The sequence below is a fragment of the Oncorhynchus keta genome, chromosome 5 (genome assembly GCF_023373465.1).
Source record: "Oncorhynchus keta strain PuntledgeMale-10-30-2019 chromosome 5, Oket_V2, whole genome shotgun sequence".
Classification (NCBI taxonomy): Eukaryota; Metazoa; Chordata; class Actinopteri; order Salmoniformes; family Salmonidae; genus Oncorhynchus; species Oncorhynchus keta.
This window is the reverse complement of record NC_068425.1, coordinates 3,421,769-3,441,754: the sequence shown is the minus strand read 5'-3', so window position 1 is coordinate 3,441,754 and position 19,986 is coordinate 3,421,769. Positions and strand designations below refer to the sequence as shown.

General features: G+C 41.7%; 1 protein-coding gene across 3 annotated transcripts in view; it reads right to left on the bottom strand.

Moving 5' to 3' along the window:
* Positions 1-1,575: 1,575 nt before the first annotated feature.
* LOC118384125 (potassium voltage-gated channel subfamily C member 1-like) overlaps positions 1,576-19,986 on the bottom strand; it is a 104,667-nt gene continuing 86,256 nt past the window's right edge. Inside the window, exon 4 of one of the 3 annotated variants that reach the window (XM_052518477.1) lies at positions 1,576-5,950. In XM_052518477.1, the coding sequence (XP_052374437.1) occupies positions 5,937-5,950 (14 nt within the window). In that variant the 3' untranslated portion in view covers positions 1,576-5,936. Of the gene's footprint in view, positions 5,951-8,054; positions 12,032-12,102; positions 14,057-19,986 lie in introns of those variants that run through there. The other 2 variants (XM_052518476.1, XM_052518474.1) reach the window with 2 other exon arrangements.

The window sequence follows — 19,986 nt, the reverse complement described above, 5'->3', positions numbered from 1 at the left end:
ATTGGTGCTATGCTACTAGCACTGCTGAGATCTCCCAAATGGAACAGAATGGACAGATTGGCGCTATGCTACTAGCACTGCTGAGATCTCTCAAACGGAACAGAATGGACAGATTGGCACAATGCTACTAGCACTGCTGAGATCTCCCAAATGGAACAGAATGGACAGATTGGCACAATGCTACTAGCACTGCTGAGATCTCCCAAATGGAACAGAATGGACAGACTTGCTGAGATCTCCCAAATGGAACTGGACATGCTATGCTACTAGCACTGCTGAGATCTCCCAAATGGAACAGAATGGACAGATTGGCGCTATGCTACTAGCACTGCTGAGATCTCCCAAACGGAACAGAATGGACAGATTGGCACAATGCTACTAGCACTGCTGAGATCTCCCAAATGGAACAGAATGGACAGATTGGCGCTATGCTACTAGCACTGCTGAGATCTCCCAAACGGAACAGAATGGACAGATTGGCGCTATGCTACTAGCACTGCTGAGATCTCCCAAACGGAACAGAATGGACAGATTGGCACAATGCTACTAGCACTGCTGAGATCTCCCAAATGGAACAGAATGGACAGATTGGCGCTATGCTACTAGCACTGCTGAGATCTCCCAAACGGTTGTATGTGTATCAGGAAAGTTATCGGACTCATGAAACTGAGCCTATTTCACCTCCCTTTCCTTCCAAGCGCAATACACATAGAAAGATAGCCAGTGTATTTCTACCTATTCAGTCAAGCCACACTGCAGTAAACACAAAATATGACAAAAAAATAAACATAAATCAGTGATATAGACTTTTTTTTTTTAAAGAGTGTTTCAGTTTGCATATCCCCCCCCCATCATCTCACCACTGGCTGAAAGAGGAAGACAGAGATTGCTGGCGAAAAGAGAGTTACTTCATTCTGGCCATTCACAAATAAGTTAAGTTGTCTTTTTTTTCTCTCCCGCGCATGCATTAGAATTCAACTTCAAACAATATGTTAGAAAAACACAAGAACACGGATGCAAAAAGAGCTTCTTCCTCAAACATGTGTGGAGGAGGGAGAGAAAGAGGGGGATGAGAGGGAGGAAAGACGGGGAAAGAGAATATATGACAGTGGGGTTTCTGGCTTTACTCTGCTCCTTTCTTGATATGTTTTGTATTTGGGTTTCAAGTAAAGTTATGCAAGTGTTGAGCTGTCAATCCTCTCAAGTGGGCGTGGAGGAGGATCACACACACCCCCACCTGCACAACGTGTCTTCTGTTAGCACACACACACATTCCTACTGACACACAGTGGTAGTACAGTCATTCACATAAGATGGCGGTTATTCACAGTATATTTACCACCTGTTTTGTGAAAACACATCCCAAAACTCGGAGAGACTAGATGTGTATGCATGCTTTAAAATCAAGATGAAAACAATACAGAATAAAGTATGTAACAGGTTCCTTTTTTCTTTTCTTTTTTTACAGGTGGTAAGCTTGCTTTGACAGTAAGTATAGGTAAATGGCATTGGACTCCCCCACAAAATCGAGGGTTTGGAACACATTATTATTATTGCTCTGACTATAGACCCCCCCTGACATTTTAAATGGAACAGTCTATATTTCCATTTAACGTGTCTGTGTGGGGTGTGCTACCAGAAGGCTGATGGGGGGGGTATGATCCATTCACCTCTGTCTTTATCTGTATCTAAGCCATTTGTGCCCATCTCCTCTTCTTCCCATCCACCTTGCACCCGATCCCTCTCCTTCTCTACCTCACAAACAATCATGTCCATCTTCAGAATGAAATGTCTAGTAGTGATGCGTCCTTCCATAATCTATGGTTACTTATCTCTATCATTTCAAATCATTCTTTTTATAACAAACATCGTGCCATAATAAACTTTTTTTGGAAAGGGAGAGAGTGAGAGAAGGAGTAGGCAGGTGTTGAGAAGGAATGAATGTGAAAGGAATGGGGTTGAGGATGAGAAGGAAAAGGGGGAGGAATCAGACATAAGGTGATGAATGACAGAGATCCAGTGTATCAAATGAAAACTGCGAGTACAGGGACATATCCTGAGTAGCAAACTCCAGAGATCTTCAGGGGGGGCCCCTATTCTAATTACTTTAACCCCCACACCCCCATTCATTTCAGTAAACAATGCACCATGCTAGATATAGTAGCTGCCTCCTTTTTCCATCCTTACCCTACCCCATTCTTGCCCTCCCACACAACAGACAAACAGACCCAACACACTGAACTCCTTTGGCACAATGAAACACTGAAGTTAATCGTATGCTACAGTCAAACTCTTGCATAGTTAGTTGCTCAGTTCTCAGTAGTTAGCCCCCAGCCTCTCTGGAACATCATCAAAATCATCATCATTGCCTAATAACAAATAAAGAAACAAAAACAAAGGAACAGTTTTGGGAAGTGAACACAAGTTAACACTCATTTGAGACAAAAATCTAAAACGAGCAATATGCAAATGAATGTGACCCAAATTGTATTTGACACGGTCTGAAGTGACGCCCCCCTCCCCTCCCACAAACATTAACGCTCCTCTCCTCCTCCCCCATTGTAACATTAAATAACACCCTTGAGATGAACCCTGCTCTGCTGGAACACTCGGCTAGACCAGTGTCACCTAGAGACGAACCACGGCTCAGATGACGGCACTCTTCATTGGGGATAAACGACATATTATCTCAACTCTGATGTGGGCCTAGCTAAGGGTTTGCCGTGACTGGCGATATTACCTATACATACAGGCCTAGAAACAGAACACAACAACAACGAAATCACTTGGAAAAGACACATGGAAAAAAGGGGGAAATAAAACCCCAAAAATCTGTTGTTGAGAGTGTGGTGAGGTGCCTGGTGCGATGCACACAGCCATACTGCGAAACAGGCAGGGGTAGTGGAAGGTCAACGAGAGCTTTTGTTCATCAACAGAAACGACAACAAAGCTCATTATGACAGAATAGAATAGATAAGACAGTTTTGGCGTTCCCTTCACGCATCTTTGAACAGCAGTTTTCCTGGCCAATATGCTATCCCCACCTGGGAAATGGAGCAAAGATGGCTGCTTCACCAACACCGGGGGCACCAGCAGCAGTTGGGGGTTAAATGCCACAACGACATGTTATACACATCCCCATAATCCGGGAGATAGGCCTACAGTACATTATGTCATAGCAGCACAAAGCTACGCATTGTATAGCTACAATATCAGGGCTGAGCTAATATGGCGCTATCTATGGCCAGTCAGCGCAGTGCTACAGGTGCTAGCTACAGTACAGGGTCAGAGCTACAGTATTATTGGGCTACACAATCCAAACCATGTTATTTGTTGTGTGTTAGGTCATCGCTAATCTCGTTCACCAGATCAGATACTTTCTCCCAATGCGCAGTGGGTTTTTAGCCTGGGGACGGGGTGAGGTTTAATCTCTGCTAGGTATCGCTAAACTGCTTTAGTTAGCCGAGACCTTATAGAGTCTACAACCGCGTCCCGGTGGTGAAGCTGCCATCTCCAACCTTGAGCACGAGACTGAAAGAACAAAAACACCGAGTCCATCTTGGTCGTATTCATTGGTGCACACCGTAGCAAACAGGTTTGCAGCGGAAAACTTGTTAGACAAGTTTAGGTGTAGTCCGTTCCCGGCCCGTTTGGATCCTAGTAAATATGACCCATTGGATCTGAGCACAGTCCAACTAAACAGAGTTATGCAGACAAGACAGTGGAAAGGGGACCTGGATGGACAGTGGGGTGGAAGACAGTGAATTGGCAGCAGGGGGCGCAATCAGGGCGGTAGGACCAGAGAGTGAGAACAGTAGAAGAAGAAGTAGCAGAGAGGGAGAAGAGTTGTCATCAAAGTAGTAGTAGAGTAGTTGTAGTATCAGGGGAAGTTCCTCGCACAGTTCATCTCTGGTAGATTTTGTGGTGTGTTGTTTATCTTATTTGTCTAAGAAAACATTGTTCAATGTGTATCTTGCAATCCTATATATTTTTTTCGTTATTCCTTTTTTTTTATCCCAAAACAAAATATAGATTTTTTTTTATATAATCCTGCTCTTTTTTAAAATGAGTTGCATATAACATAAATATTTTTTGTTTCGTCTCGATTTTGTACATTTTTTTTCAATTCCTAGCCCTCTTTTTTAGGGAGGGGGGGGGGTGGGGTTAGGGCTTGCAGAAGTATACTCATGCAGAATAGTCATGCTGGTAAACAAAGTAATAAAAATGCATTTTCACTTTTTCCCGGAATAGTTTATCAACGTTCACCCTCTTCCCGCTCCTTTCTCGCACTTCCTTGTGATCCCCCAGAGGTGCAGTGCTCTTTGACCTTCATCCTTTCTACAGAAAGGAGAGAGACCTTTACAGTAGCCACCCTCTCAACGTGCAGTTGACCGTTTGTTATCTTGACACTTGCAAATAGTTACCAATTGGATCTTTTTGAAAAAGGTTGATGTGACTATGATTGTTTGGTTTAAAAAATAAAGTCTCTCTGGTCTCTCCATCCTTTTTGTTCTCTACGTTTCGTTCCTCAGGTTTTTTTTTTTCTCGATCATGCCATGCAGTTTGCTACGGAGGAGGAGCAGCAATGCTGAGATGCAGAGGGTTGGAGATAAAGAGAGGGAGCGATTGAGAGCGAGAAAGAGAGAGGGCAACGTAATGTCCTCGTTTTCCCAGCAGTCGCTGGCGTTCTTGGCATGCGCATTGCGGTCATGCTTCCAGTGTCTCTCTCCTTTGGCGTCCTCCTCAACTCTCCAGCGCACACACTCTGGTTTTCTTTAGGCCCAAATCCTTCAAAGTGGTCGATGAGTAGGTCTGTTAGGGTCAGCCGACACCCTCTCTCATGCAACACGAGTCAGCATCAGTCAGTCAGGGAGTGTATCGTATGTCAGACCTATGTGCAGGTTTCTATGAAATGACCAATGGTCTGGTATACTATATAACTGGTAGCTCTACTATTGTGGCCCATCATTCAGTATGTGTGTAAGTACGTAAGGACTCTTGTGAGAGGGTAAGAGAAGGGCTGTCAATCACTGAAAACAGTCCAACAGCTGTGACTGACTTTACATAAGCAGGTAGCGTCACCATTGTGGGCCGACTCAGGAGTCACTGGACGCAATGGTCATTCGGCCTCCTAGCTTTGCATAGTGTTTGGCTGCAAAGCAGTAAAATGACTGTTATTTCAATGTATTTTGCCATTGGCTAGCACCTGGCTCGCCTTTTCTGTAGTCACATCCACACTGACTGTGTTGAGTCATCTCAGACCACTGCAGCAGTTTGTTTATGTTGCCTACCGTACTGTATGTCCGATCTTTTGAAGTACCAAATAGGAAGATTTAAAAACAATTGAATATACTGTATCTGAGAGCCAGTAACATGTCATTTGTCCAAGGGAACATTTGACAGTGGTTAAGAGCATGAATTGTCTATGACACAGTAGGATGACGACCACGTTGTGGAACACTGTACTACTGTCCCATAACTCTTTGGCTCTTTTTCCTAGGGGCATTCTGTTCTATTGTTTGTTTCTTTTATAATTTGTCTGGGATTTCAATGTCAATAAACTTAGTATAATAAGACACGGTAAAGTATGCTGACATAAGGTATGTGTTTCAGTCTGTAAGTCTGTTGTGTTGGTCTGGAGTTTGTTTTCTACAGCATGGTGCTGATTGAGGAGTCCACAGGAACGAAGGATGCTTCTGGTGCGGAGGGATGAACAAATCTCTTTGACTCTCGTTGTCCTCTATCATCCGCCCATTATCGCCATCACCTTCAGTTTCTTTTTCTTTCTCTCGCTCTCTCTCCTTTTTTCTCTCCCTCTCTCTCTCTCTCTCTCTCTCTCCGGTTACGTATTCCTCCAGCCCACAGTGAATCCAGTAGGGAGCTCTGGGTGAATTGTGTCCTATGGTTGTTCCTCTTCTTGGACAGGAAGGGGAATTTTAGAAACTCAACACTGGGGGAAAAAAGAGGAGAGAAACAAGGATAAGAATCAGTGGAAGTTCCAGCAAACCTAAAATATCAACCAGCTACGACTGGATGTTTAAAAACCTACATGATCCAGGGTAGTTTAGTTGATACGATTAACCTAACATGAGCTTGAATGGGAGTTTGAATTCATTTAACGTTCTCAATAGCTATATTCCAGGTGTTTGATTGTATGACTGGATGGGTTTACTTATGATGAGTATAACTGTTCAAAGCAAATGATTCACCTGGTCGACAGTGGATAAAGCAAACGAAAGACCAATACAATTGGCGTGGGTGGTTTCAGTCCTTGTGGGCTGTTTTAGTCTGCTGGTGTTCGCCTACCTCTTAATTCTTTGGTTAGTCATAGTCCAAAAGGGTGCTTTTCCAGCCAAAAGGACTGAGTCAGTTATTTTGGAGGTCATTCCCACACAGGACTACAGCCCACCAGGAATGTTAGTTTAGCTTAACACAGACCAAGACTTGAGAGCACTTCAGAAAGTATTCATACCCCTTGACTTTTCCACATTTTGTTGGCCTACATACAATACCCCATAATGTCAAAGTGTAATTACGTTTACATTTTTTTTTTTTTTTTTTACAAAATAATTCAAAATGAAATACTAAAATGTCTTCAAACCCTTTGTTATGGCAAGCCTAAATAAGTTCAGGAGTAAACATTTGCTTAACAAGTCATCTAATAACTTGCATGGGCTCACTCTGTGTGCAATAATAGTGTGTAACAAGATTGTTGAATGACTACCTCAACGCGGTAATTATCTGTAAGATTCCACAGTCGAGTAGTACATCTCAACCACTATGACCAGGGAGGTTTTCCAAATGGGTAGATGGGTGAAAAAAAATACATTGAATATTCCCTTTGAGCGTGGTGAAGTTATTTGATTACACTTTGGATGGTGTATCAATACACAACGTCAGTACAAAGATACAGGGATCCTTCCTAACTCAGTTGCCGGAGAGGAAGGAAACTGCTCAGGGATTTCACCATGAGGCCAATGGTGACTTTAAAAGAGTTACAGAGTTTAATGTGTCTGATAGGAGAAAAGTGAGGATGGATCAACAACATTGTAGTTACTCCACAATTACTAACCTAAATGACAGAGTGAAAAGAAGGAAGCCTGTACAGAATACAAATATTCCAAAATATATTTTATCAAAGAAATTGATGCTATGTTTTTGGCAAATCCAACACATCACTGAGTATCACTCCTTATATTTTCAAGCATGGTGGTGGCTGCAATCTGGTTTTGGTTATGCTTGTCATCGGCAAAGACTAGGGAGTTTTTTTTGGGGGGGGGGGGTGGATTAAATTAGGATGAAAATCTTGAAAATGTCTGTCTAGCAATGAACAACAACCCAACTTGACAGAGCTTGAACAATTTTTAAAAAGAATAATCTGCAAATATTGTATAATCCAGTTGTACAAAACTCTTAGAGACTTACCCAGAAAGATTCACAGCTATAATCGCTGCCAAAAAGGATTCTAACATGTATTGACTCATGCGGGTATGAATACTTACGTAAATTAAATTCTTCTGTATTTCATTTTAAATACATTTGCAACAAAAACAATCTGAAAACAGGGTTCACTTTGTCATTATGTGGTATTGTGTGTAGATGGATGAGAAGCAAAAAAATATTGAATCCATTTTGAATTCAGGCTGTATCCCAACAAAATGTGGAATAGATCAAGGGGTATGAATACTTTCTGAAAGTACTGTATGTATCCTACAGTCTACACAAACAGATAGGCAACATGGAGGAAAATATTTGACATGAACCAGAGCGAAGCACAGAAACACACGCAACACAAAACACTGTTACACACACACACACACACACACACACACACACACACACGCAAACACACACTTCGAAAACACAGCACACGAAGCACAGAGCGAAACAGCACACAGAACACAAAACACATTCTTACACTGAGAAGTGATCAGCTTACTTCCTCCTCTCATTTAGTTTTTTTCTTTCTTCCCCAAACTGTCCTCCATTTCATGGTTCTTCCTTTGATGACAATCCTTTTTTTTTTTTTTTTTTTTTTAATATACAGTTCCTACTCCCCCCTCAAAAAAAAACATTATATGTAACATCTGACAGTCTTTCTGTCCTTTTTTTCTGTCCACTCCTATCCTCGGGAGACGTTTGTAATCCACTCTTAGGGGAGATGAAACTTTAACATTTATGGGACTTTTCATTTCCCCAGAGTCTGTTGTTTCAGTTTTGGGTTTTGTGATGGAAGCAGTCGAGATAGCACATCTCAAAATACCAACACAAAAAAAAATGATAGGAGAAAGTGGAAAGGTTGAGATGGGGTGAAACGTGTGTGTCGGAGAGAGAGAGAAGAGAGTGGAGGGACGAAACAACCTCAGAATCACATAACAGGGTACAGAGGTGAGCTGGGAGGAGAACACAGGACACGTACAATATTTACAAGTCCATACATACAGTAGAGAGGAAGCAAAACGTTTCAAACCTTCTCTCTGTTCGTCTCTGATAGACATTACGTCTGGAAGCACTGGTTTAAAGCAACACAGAGAGAGATATACCTGAGTTGTGAACGGAGGGAGACTGATGAAGAGAGGGGAAGGGGAAACGTGGAAAAGGGGGAAGACAGAGGTGTCGTCAACAAAAAAAACTTTGCACTGATGATATTGTTCAATTCATTTCTTACGTCAGTTGTTGGCTAGACTACAAAACATCCTCCATCTCAGCATCTTAAAAGTCCTTCTCCTACCTTAGGATTGGGTAAAAAAAAAAAGTGTCTGAAGCAATGATTGAACAAAAACATGCTACACAGACCTGAACGTCACTCTACTAACTGAACCCACTAACTAAACCATCAACTTGCCCATCAATAATGAGCTAAATAACCACCTATCACAACAACCTCTACTGATACATTCTAGAATGTCACATGCTCACCTCCTACTGCTTGTCAAAGAGGGGGGTATTCACTACCCGTTGATGTTAACAGATGTTAATTCAATGTCTATTCCACGTTGTGCCCAGTGGGTATTGAATATTCCTATTCCCTATAATAGGTCAAATAGGTCAAAAGTAGTGCACTATATAGGGACTAGGGTGCCATTTCAGATGCAATCTAAGTTTAAAGAATGTGCAGGATGCACAAGGAAGTAGCATAAGCATTTTTGCTCAACAATGAGTCATCCATGTCTGTAGCCTACGGTTGTTTACGTGTGAATTCTACCACCAGAGGGCAAGTATAGTCTATTTGTAGATTGTTCGTGACAGTCAAGGTTAGTTTTTCTATCTGCTATGACTCAATAACTGTCCTAATATGTAACCACAAGGTGTAGCAAAACGAAGTAATGCACATTATATCCCAGGTTACAGGTTATTAGTTTATCAACAACAAAAAATGTCACTAATAATGCAAAAGTTGTGTGAGCTTTCCCTCCACATAGTGGAGGTTATCGTATCGTTTCAAACGTTAAACCCCTAAAATGTTGGGTATGTACTGTATCTCAGGATATTTCAAGCAAGAGAGGGACAAGACAGAACAGGATGGATTGATGGAACAAGAGAGAGGGAGAACAGAGAGGAGAGGAAGTGTGTAGAGAAGTCGGTAAGGTTTGGGTGGGCTTTGGCCGATGTGGTTTTCACCGAGGGAAATTGAGTTTTGAGGACCTGTTCCGATTAACGTGGAAAAAGGAAGTCGTCGATTTCTTTCTCTAGTATTAATTCACAGTTACTGCTTCTTTTTGCATATACCTGAGAAGCACTGAGCTCTCAGAATAGTTCTCTGTAAAAAGATAACAAAAATGATAAATCATAAAGTAATTATTGTTACCAGTTAGTCTAGTAAGGTCTATAAGAAATAACAGAGCGGCTACACAAGACCACTGGTTACCCTTCCCCATCCTTAAAAAATAAAACTTTCCCAAACCCCCCTCCCCATTAGGGTACCAATGGTCTCTTCCACCCTAGAACATCTTAGCATGCATATATAAGCCCAACTCTTCGCAAGCAAAACTGTGAGGGCCGAGTGCTTTTTCCCCTAATAGCATGCTGTTAGTCTATATGTTATGTGTATAGAAATATACACATTCATATGCACTTAATATATACAGTAAATATATACACATTCATGAAGCTTATGATCAAATCTGATGTCTTCTCAAATGACATTTCCTTGATGATGGATATAGACAATATCAATCCCTTATTGCTTGCAATGGAAACCCCATGAAGACTGAAATAAGTCAAAACTTTACAACTGTACAGAACATTTGGACCAATAACAAGGTATAAGAAGAATTTCTATAAAACAAGAACAAAATCCCAAAGCACTAGATCAAGGGAGAAGACGGGGGAGGAAGGTAGGGATGAAGAGAGACAATTAGAAAAAAATAGATTTGGTCGTTTGTAGACTGGTGTCTGGGTGTCAACAAAACCACATATAGGGAATATGTCTGTGTGTACTACCATATATAACTATATTATCATATATATTACTCTGGGTGTAGAGTACTAGTGCAAGTTGGGGTGAATTCCATTTATATTATATCAACTCTGGAGGTGAATAAAAATCCAAACCATTCATTGAAACGAATCCGACATTTAATATAACAGCCGGTTTTCAATGAATGAATTGAGATTCAATGCATCTCCTGAATTGACTGCAATCAAAATGGAGTCCACCCCAACCATAGTTATAGGTCAAGCTTTCACCCTCCCTGTCACTCCCACCTCAAACTACACAGATGAAGGCTTTTCGGATTCTCACCCACTACTATTGAATTAGCATGGTCCCAGATCTGTTTGTGCCGTCTGGCCAACTCCTATGTCATTGGCAAGCTAAACATGACATGTTTGATGTGACAATTGAGTGACAAGGACTTGGTAGTAGAGCACGAATCAGCTGGCACTCGGGCTACTATTGGATATGTGCAGATATGAAATGCAGATATGGAGTTATGTCACGTGACTCACAACAACAGTTCATATTTTAAACTAGTAAAACGTCAAACCGTCTCACAGCATCACTTGAGCCTGTAGAGGACACAGTTCTCAACCGAACGAGTCCGGAGCTTTGAATTATCTAAGGGTTTTGTCTCATTGTTTCGTTTTGCTTCGAACGCTGAGCGAGGTTGCCCTAATAGCTTTTTTTTTAGCTTAACACTATCTAGAGTGTATACAGTCCACACCTGTATAAGGCTAATGTTAATGTGAGTCATAGAGAATGCCATTTCTACGAAATGTGAAAAGATTTCACCTTCAGTTCTTACGCAACCCTCTGTCTCTAGTGAGAGAGGAGCAGGTGGCAGAGTGAGAGATGAGGACGGGGAGAGATGGGAAGGTCAACCCCCCCCCCCAAATAATCGCATCAAATCAAACAGACACATTTCAAGCAACTGAAGTGGATACGAACAGTTAGAGACATAAGCATTACCTTAATAGGCGGCAACATTCGATGCCAATAAATATCAATAATAAAATCGACAGTAACATCGGAAAATACAAAAATAAACATTTCTGTAAATCAACCACTAAAATGAAAATATTACAATCCATAAGAGTGACAATAATTAAAATATCGACATTGGGTATATCAAGATATATATATATATTTTTTTAAAACATTGTCACTATAACCTCGTCAATCTTCTCGATTTCAACAAAATTTCAAAAGAAATTGGGATTTTAGGAAGTTTTGGTCTCTTTTTTTTCTGATGTCTGGTATGGAGGGAAAACATTTGTCCTCCTTCAACACTTCCTTCCCCCCCAGAAAACAGTGAGAAAGAAAGGAGTGATGTGTAATTCTGATGAATTGGCACTCTTGCATCTTGGACCAAAGGTAGATGCATGTCTGTGTGCACAAAGCCACACAAGTCCCATGTACACCACAGCTATACAGCATATCTCCATAGGATTAACTATACATAGATACAAATATATTTCTATACATTGCATATTTCTATTTATGTATGTTGCCATTTTTGTTCATTTGATCATTGTTTCGTTCTGTTCTTCTACCAAGCGCTGTCAGTCCATCCTCCATTCACGGTGCCCTCTTTTATTGTGAGGAGCGATGGTTCAGCAGCCAGGACCGGGAGGTGGGTGGGGAGGGTGGGGGGTAAAAAGGACAAAAGAGAAAAAGAAAAAAAGAAAACTGAAAAAAATAAATCACTACACTCAAATCATAAGAGTCATTGTGAGTGTGGCGATGTGGTGAAATGCTCGATACAGGAAGACAAAAACAAACGATTGAGGAAGTGAAGGGAGATCGATGATGAAGATGGAAAAAAAGACCGAAATTGATCTCTTGTCTAACGGGTGACCCCGAAGTCACTTTCTGATTATAGCCACACCCTCCTGACACTGACATGTGCAGACTGAAAGGTATAGTTTGATATGTGTACAGATTTGATTTCTGAGGAGCCATTATTTAGAAAAAGAGAAAGAAGCTTCATTTCATGCACCTGCATACAAGAGGGCAGGGAGGGCGGGTAGGGCCGGTATATGGTCAATGATGAGAAATACCGATCCCTGCTTCGATGGCCCCTTTCACTGCTCCCGACCAATGGGAATGAGAGTTCCACCCCCACCCCATCTTCTCTACCACACCTAAACCCCGCCCCCTAGAGAAAGAAGAGAGAATCCATCCCTTCTGCCCTTTAATCCTCAAAACCATTATAAAAATAGTTTGTTATGTCCTCCCTCTCTGTGGGTTAGGATGCTATTCGGAATCTCTTCTTTAAAACATTGACGGCCGTTGTTCAGGCTTTCATCAGAGTCTGTGTATTGCACAAAAGCCCCAGAACGCTTTGCGTTCTCTCCAGCTCTCTACATGGCACTGATAACATCAATAATGATAATGATAAAAACTGTAGTAGTGAATGAATGCTAGTATAGTACAACTCTCTAGCACCCCCCAGCTTTTAAAATGATACATTGCTGTTTGATCGGTCGTGAGTCTCTATAAGTGTGTGTATGTGTGTGCCTGTGTGTGTGATACAGTCTACTTTCAGCACACGGAAACACATTTAACGGTCCATTGAGTCATCTCCCCTGGGAGATCTAGCACTAACCAGTACATGGCTTGTTTTATGGGTGCTACTAAAAAATAATTTTCTTACTTTGGGCTTGCCTCTTTTTCTTTTCAAAGATTTTCTGTTAAATATAAGAATTTCTTTGTTTGATTTTTTTTCTCTTCTTCAAAAAAAACGAATGCATGCATTTGAATATATATTCAATATTTTGTTGGTGTTAGTTACTGTAAGTGTGTTCCTCATCCCAAATACAAGTGATGCGTGTGTGTGTGTGTGAGTGGATGGGTTTGCTGTTGAGGCTTGATGTCGTGTGGGGGTGTAGAGTATCAGAACAAGTCTCATTTGACTAAGGAGCTCTTTAGGATTAGTGGCAATACGGAATGCAAGAACAGCACACTATAATACAGGGAGGCCTGCTATTGTAGCTCACTACATTATTTATCAGTCCAAATCACTAACCTACACTCAATCCCTGTTAATAAGGCAAGTGTGTGAGAGTATACGTGTGTGTGAGAGAGAGAGCGAGGGTGTATGTGAGTGTATGTGTGGTGATGTGTGTTCTCACAGATTGCTGTAGACTAACGGCTGAATACCTCTTAACATTTTTGCTTCGGCTTAACATATTGCACATCGCATGTGGTGGGAAAGTGCATGTAGTCATAGTGGATATTTTTTCTATTCATTCTAAGTCTCTTATACACTGCATGTCCCCCTCTACCTGGCTTTCAATATAGAGCATTATTAAATGTGGCTAAATGGCACCCCCTACAGCTCATTATCATTATCACTATTGGACTAATATAAATGGGAGCACTGGGATTACAGTGGTGTTGGTATGTCTCTCTTTCCTGATGCTCCTTCTGTAGTTGACTTGTTGGCTTGCTTCTCCACATCATGACGCTACAAAATGGAGGGGATGGGGGAGTGACAGCGGCGGAGGTTGGTTCCCGGGGGCTCGAAAGGGTTGGTGATGGGGGTGAGGCGCATGGGGGCTCCTGACATGCCCGAAATGTTATTGAGGCTGCGAGACTTCTCATAGCCTGTCGCTGTGGTGACCGTGTTGTCATAGTTAGACGGTTACATTAGGTTAGAGGTCAAGGGGTTACCGGAGAGGTGACAGAAGTTAACAGTGGTGTTTTTGGGAAAAGTAGTTTTAGGGTTTAAAAACAGTTTAAATGCAGGACATTTGGTACAAAATAAAGGAAAATTGCATAAATGTTTGTGGTTAATTTAAATGTTTTAATGAGTATCATGATATTTTTTCATGTTTAAGGAGGATATGGATATCATTTGGATGTCAGAGAAAGATGTTGCGTTAAAATATATAATGGATTAGAAATAGCAAGGAATAGCGATTGGTATGAATAAATAGGTTTCAAAAAACAAAAACAATAAAAATCATACCAAATCAACAGTCAAACCGAAAATCCAAATCAAGTGTTAAGGCCACAGACAAGGGACAGAGAGAAAGACAGACAGACGGGAGAGACAGGACAAAACAGGAAAATGAGTTATGAAAATATGGCATCAAAATTTTGCCACATCAATACAAAATGGTGCTTTCTGTCAGTAGTGTCAGCATACACAGTACAGCACAGTAGAATATAGTAGGGGGAGTACTGATGGATAAAACAGCTGGTGTCAAGCTCCGGTGACTTTTAGCTCCCTCTGGCATACACAAAGAGAGGGAAGTACACTCATATGTCTCTCAGAAAAAGGGAGATATTGAGAAAGAGAGAGGGCAGACTCAGCATCCAGATGTTTTAGCCTCCAACACTGAATTCTAATCCTCCAGACAGACAGACAGACGGACCTCAGAGGGACAGACGGACGGACAGTACATACAGTACATACAGTCAAAGCTCTATTCAGCACCTCCCCAGAATAACAACAACGTGACCAACTTGGACCTGGTGAAGTCGTCAGGATTTGGGAACAGAAACATCAGCAGAACATTTATTGTGTGTGTGTGTGTGTGTGTGTGTGTGTGCGTGCGTGTGTGGTGGAAGACCTTACGAAAACACTGACAGCTTCACCGGGCCCAACCGAACCTGGCTGCCTCCCCTTATTCACCATTTACACCTTCCTCTCGGAGCCCCCGTCACAGTAGTAATGATCTCGGGTCAGTTTGACCTTCTAGATCATAACGACTAAAATGAATAGGATAATATTTGAATGTGCAGAGGTGACCTGATCCTTGATCAGCCCTCCGACTCTGAGACGGTTTGTGAATGCAGGCCCATACTTCCTCTCATGGTCCAAGCCTACCTTCTTCCCCAGGGATGTAGTAGAACGTAAACATAAAACACCGTTTTTGCACCTTTTCTTGTTGTGGAGAGCCTCTATGCACATATTATTATGCCAGATTAGTGTTCGAATTTGCATTACTCCCAACTCGTGATTGCGTTGGCGTTCAGAATGCCGTTTTTGCCACTACTTCCTCAGCATTTCCTACAACTTGTGTCGGTCTGTTTGACATTTTTAGAGAACAGATGTCAATACCCTGGAGAATGACCCCGTAGAGCACAAGCTCAAGATGTTGTTACATCTGCCATAATCTCACAACACCTCTTCAAGGGTGAGCCAAATATCCAATACCACATTTTAAGAGTGAGCCTAAATTTAACACCATCCCTTTAAGAGTGAGCGAAATGTCACATTACTATGCTCGGACATTACATGCATCAACCAATGGTTGCATGCCACGTCATTGACTGTGCCGTCAGCAACGTCTGAGCAGGGGAACATGACCGTTATCGAGCACCACCCCTTTAAAAGCAAGCGAAAATCTAACACCACCCCTTTAAGAGTGAGTTGCTCTTTTCCCAGATACAATTCAGAGGAAAAAGTGGATATAAACCTCAACACATCTGACCAAGCAGTATAATTGTCAGGTTTAGGTGGCATAACAGGATCGGTTTGACCATCCTCTGTTCTCTAAACTCAAAGCAGCCACATCTCCTCCTAATGTATCCTTTCTTTGTGTTGTTTTCGTTGTCATGAAGGACTTTTTTTCTGTTCATCGTTACTGATCATAGAGCATGTGGCCCTGGGTTAGGAATGAATGAGGGCGGAAAGGCAGTCACATCATATGTCATCAAACATAAACCTGGGATCCGATTCAATCAATCACAGATAAAAGGTCAACCACGCTGTGGTTTACGCCGTCTCACAGACATTGTCATTGGATATTTTGATTTTGTAAAACCACATCTACCCTTAAAATACAGCATCAATACTCTGAATGAAACCTGCAACCGTGCTGGAAAAAAAAAACGGCATACATTTCAAACTGGTTCATGCTGGTCTATACTGGTCAGTGCTGGTCGGATGCTGGTCAAGTTGGTCTGACCAGCATGATCTGGGTTCTGCTGGCCGACCAGTAGGATCTAACTGGTCTGACCAGCATGGTCTAGCTGGTTATCCTGGCAGACCAGCCTCCGTTGTGTTTCCATTGTGTTTTTGTTGATGACCAGCCTTCATTGTGTTTTTGTTGGTAACCAGCATCAGCTAAATCAAAACCAGCATCAAGGCACATTATGCTGACTTACAAAGTGAAGTATAATTCCTATTGGAATCTAACCAGAGAGGATTCCCACAGTCTGCATTCAGAATGACTGCCATGGTTTAGAAGATGAGGGGGCGTTCAAAACCGCGATGCAGTTGTCAAGTCAACACCTCCGTCAGTGCAGCTGTGAACCGCATCACAAGAGACATGCCAAACTGGAGATGTATATATATATTTTTTAAAATGATATCATTAATGCAATTTCAATGTTGTTTGAGTTGCTTAGTGAACCACTAAATTAGTTTGAGAGGATTTTACTGCAACACTGCTCACTGCAGCCAAGTTGCTTGACATAGGAGTTTCAAAGAGCTGTCAGTCAAAGCGAGCTCATGAATATAGGCTCCCCGCCCACTCATCCTGTCTATTCAAACTTCCTGGTACAGTAGTTAGCCATGAGAGAAAAGGTACTTTTCAGAATGACTGTTGGGTGCCATGTAGAACCCTTTGATTTGTCTCTGTAGGGGAAACCTTTTGAGTTCCAATTAGAACCCTCTCATGAAGAACCCTCTGGTTCCAGGTAGAACCAATGACAGGTTCTACAGTTATACTTATAGGATACTTCAGTTGTGCCTGAAGTATCCTATAAGTATAAGTTCCCTGCTACTGAGTTGCAGTAAAATACAGTGGGCCATACTTATGAACATAAGCAAGCATTTAAAGTTAAATGGGTTCTCATGCACAAGATGTATATCAGCCAATTAAAAACTGTTGATTTACTTGTACGTGACGCTAAATTGTAGCTGGTCTCATCAGATAACATGGCACACGTTAGCCCTATGCTAACCTCAACAAATGGTACTGATTATGTCCTGGCACAACTTCTTCATCAGCCTATGAACGATCTTAGACTTTATATCGACCAAACCAATGTAATTTCTTTAAAATAGGTCAACCACTAGAGGGATATTGTAAACCTGCAAATTCAAGGTTTACTACTGTAACAAAATGTTGTGTGCCAATATTGCAATGATGCATCTTTGATTAGGCTACTAGCTAAAACGAACACCCCACGTTGTTGTTTAAGAGTTTCACACACACCCATGTGCTTTCGCGGGGAAAATATAAATTAGGTCCTTACAACATAAACCTGTTCACTACCGGTCCTTGATGCTCGATTCAAAACGCATGCGATGAAGTGGATGATTCTAATAATGCGTAGCCTAGAAAATGTTGTAGCCCTACATTTACGTGTACACGACCATGTAATATAGCCGATGCAATACGATTTGTATGCGTTTGTGGGCAAGGCTGAAGAAAGAGGTAGCTCCATATTAAATGCATTCATAATCTTCATTTTCAAGCTGTTGGCTGTAGGCGTCCCTTTTCAACACAATAACACTTGGACACGAGCTCACCAGAACTGAGTACCGGCACCTCAAAATGTTCTACTGCAACCCTTAGAAAATATTAGTTCAAAAGTATTGTACAGTTCCTGCACTTAAATATAAACAGTACCGGCACCTATTTTAGTCCAATTCAAGCACTGCACACTAACACAATACATGTAAATCAACATTTCAAAATGGGGGGGACTCATGTGAGAATCAAACCCTTGCCACAATCTGCAACAATTACGTTGACGAGGCACTTGACACAGAGAGCAATTTGACCAGTCAGTCAAATAAATACATGTGATAATTGCTTTGATGAACATGCTGTTAGACTTAGTTATGTCAAGGACACTTCCAACTACTTCGACAATTTTAATTGTCTGACGCACCTGTGCCAGGACATAATCAGTACCACCTGTTGAAGTTCGCATAGGGTTCATTTGTACCATGTTATCTGAGGGGACCAGCTACAACTTAGCATTTGGTCACATGCAATTAAATCAACGCTTTTCATTGGCTGATACGCATTTTGTGCGTGTTAACTTTCAATTATTGCTTTTTTTTTACAGTTGATTTAAGGTGTTATTGTTTTTTAAAATGACTTGTTGTTTACCTTACTTTCACTGCACATTGAAATGTTTGTGGGGGCAATGTGCTGGCGGGGAAATTAGCATATTTGGGGGGCATGGTCTAAAATATGTTGTATTTCTGCCAATTGTTAGTGGAAGTAATGAATCAGTTTAAGAGGTTTTATCGTTATGTTGATGAAGGTTGAGGAGGTAGAACTATCGCACTGTGCAGTGTGCTGCTCAATGAGTGCAGACATTGAAAACCGGTGCAATCATCTAGGTGTAATGTGTGGTGTCCAGGAGTCGGAATGGTGGCGAGTAGCGCAGACGAAATGGAGAAAAAGTTGATGAAGCAACAGCTGTGCTGGAAGGCGAACAAATATGGGTGTCAGTCCCGATGGTATGGAGCGGGAGGATGAGGGTCAAGGACTGAAATGGTCTGTAGTGGAAAGACGTAGGAAGAAGAGAGATCATGATACTGAAAGCAGTGGCGCGTTTTAGTAACGAAAGCATAAAGAGCTCCAAGGTAGGAAGCAACAGTAATAATGTGTCGGAGTGGAAAGACCACAGGGCCTCATTCACACCCTACCTGACTAACTAATGCCCGTAGAGGAAAATGTAGGTCAAATTAGCTTGGTTCGTTGGAAATGGTAGACTGTTAATATTGTGTGGTAGACAGGCTCAGCAAGACAAGATTCTGAAAATGGAAACGCTTTAATTGGGGAAGAAGATTAAAAGCCATGTCCCTGGCGATTATGCTATAGATTGAGGGGAGTCGTCACTGTGGTCCTGATATCGATGTCCACAGATGACATTAAAGAACATGTGAAGGGAGGAAAAGTGACTGAGGCCAAAAGGTTGATCAGTAGGAAAGAGGGTCAAAGAAGTGGATGCCTATCAGTGCTGCTCAGGTTTGAGAAGGTTAGGCCTGGGAAAGTACAGAGAGGATTCCTTAGTTTCAATGTCAGAGATTTGTCCCGTCCCCTTTGCAGTGTTTTAAATGTCAAAGAATGGGATATGTAAAGATGAACATGATTACAGTGAATGTGGGAGTAATGTGAAGGTTAAGTGTTGTAATTGTGCAGGGGGAGAGAACACAGGTTAAAGGTCAATGCCAGGTTTTTATTTTCTCTTTATTTAACTAGGCAAGTCAGTTAAGAACAAATTAGTATTTTCAATGACGGCCTAAGAACAGTGGGTTAACTGCCTGTTGTGTACATTGTCAGCTCAGGGATTTGAACTTCCAACCTTCCAGTTACTAGTCCAACGCTCTAACCACTAGGCTACCCTGCCGTTCAAGGCTATTGTGGAGAACCGCAAAAGAGACATTGGGGGATGTAACTGCTGAACAATCCTATGGGTGGAGTGTTTCAGTATTATATAGGTCAAGTTGAATGGGGTAGGGGGGTTGGGGAGGGGTTTTGGGAGTCGGTGAGGAAGAAGTTGGTAGGGATTTTTTCTGGTTTTTATTTTCGTGGTAGTACAGAATTGGACAGATCATGATTGAT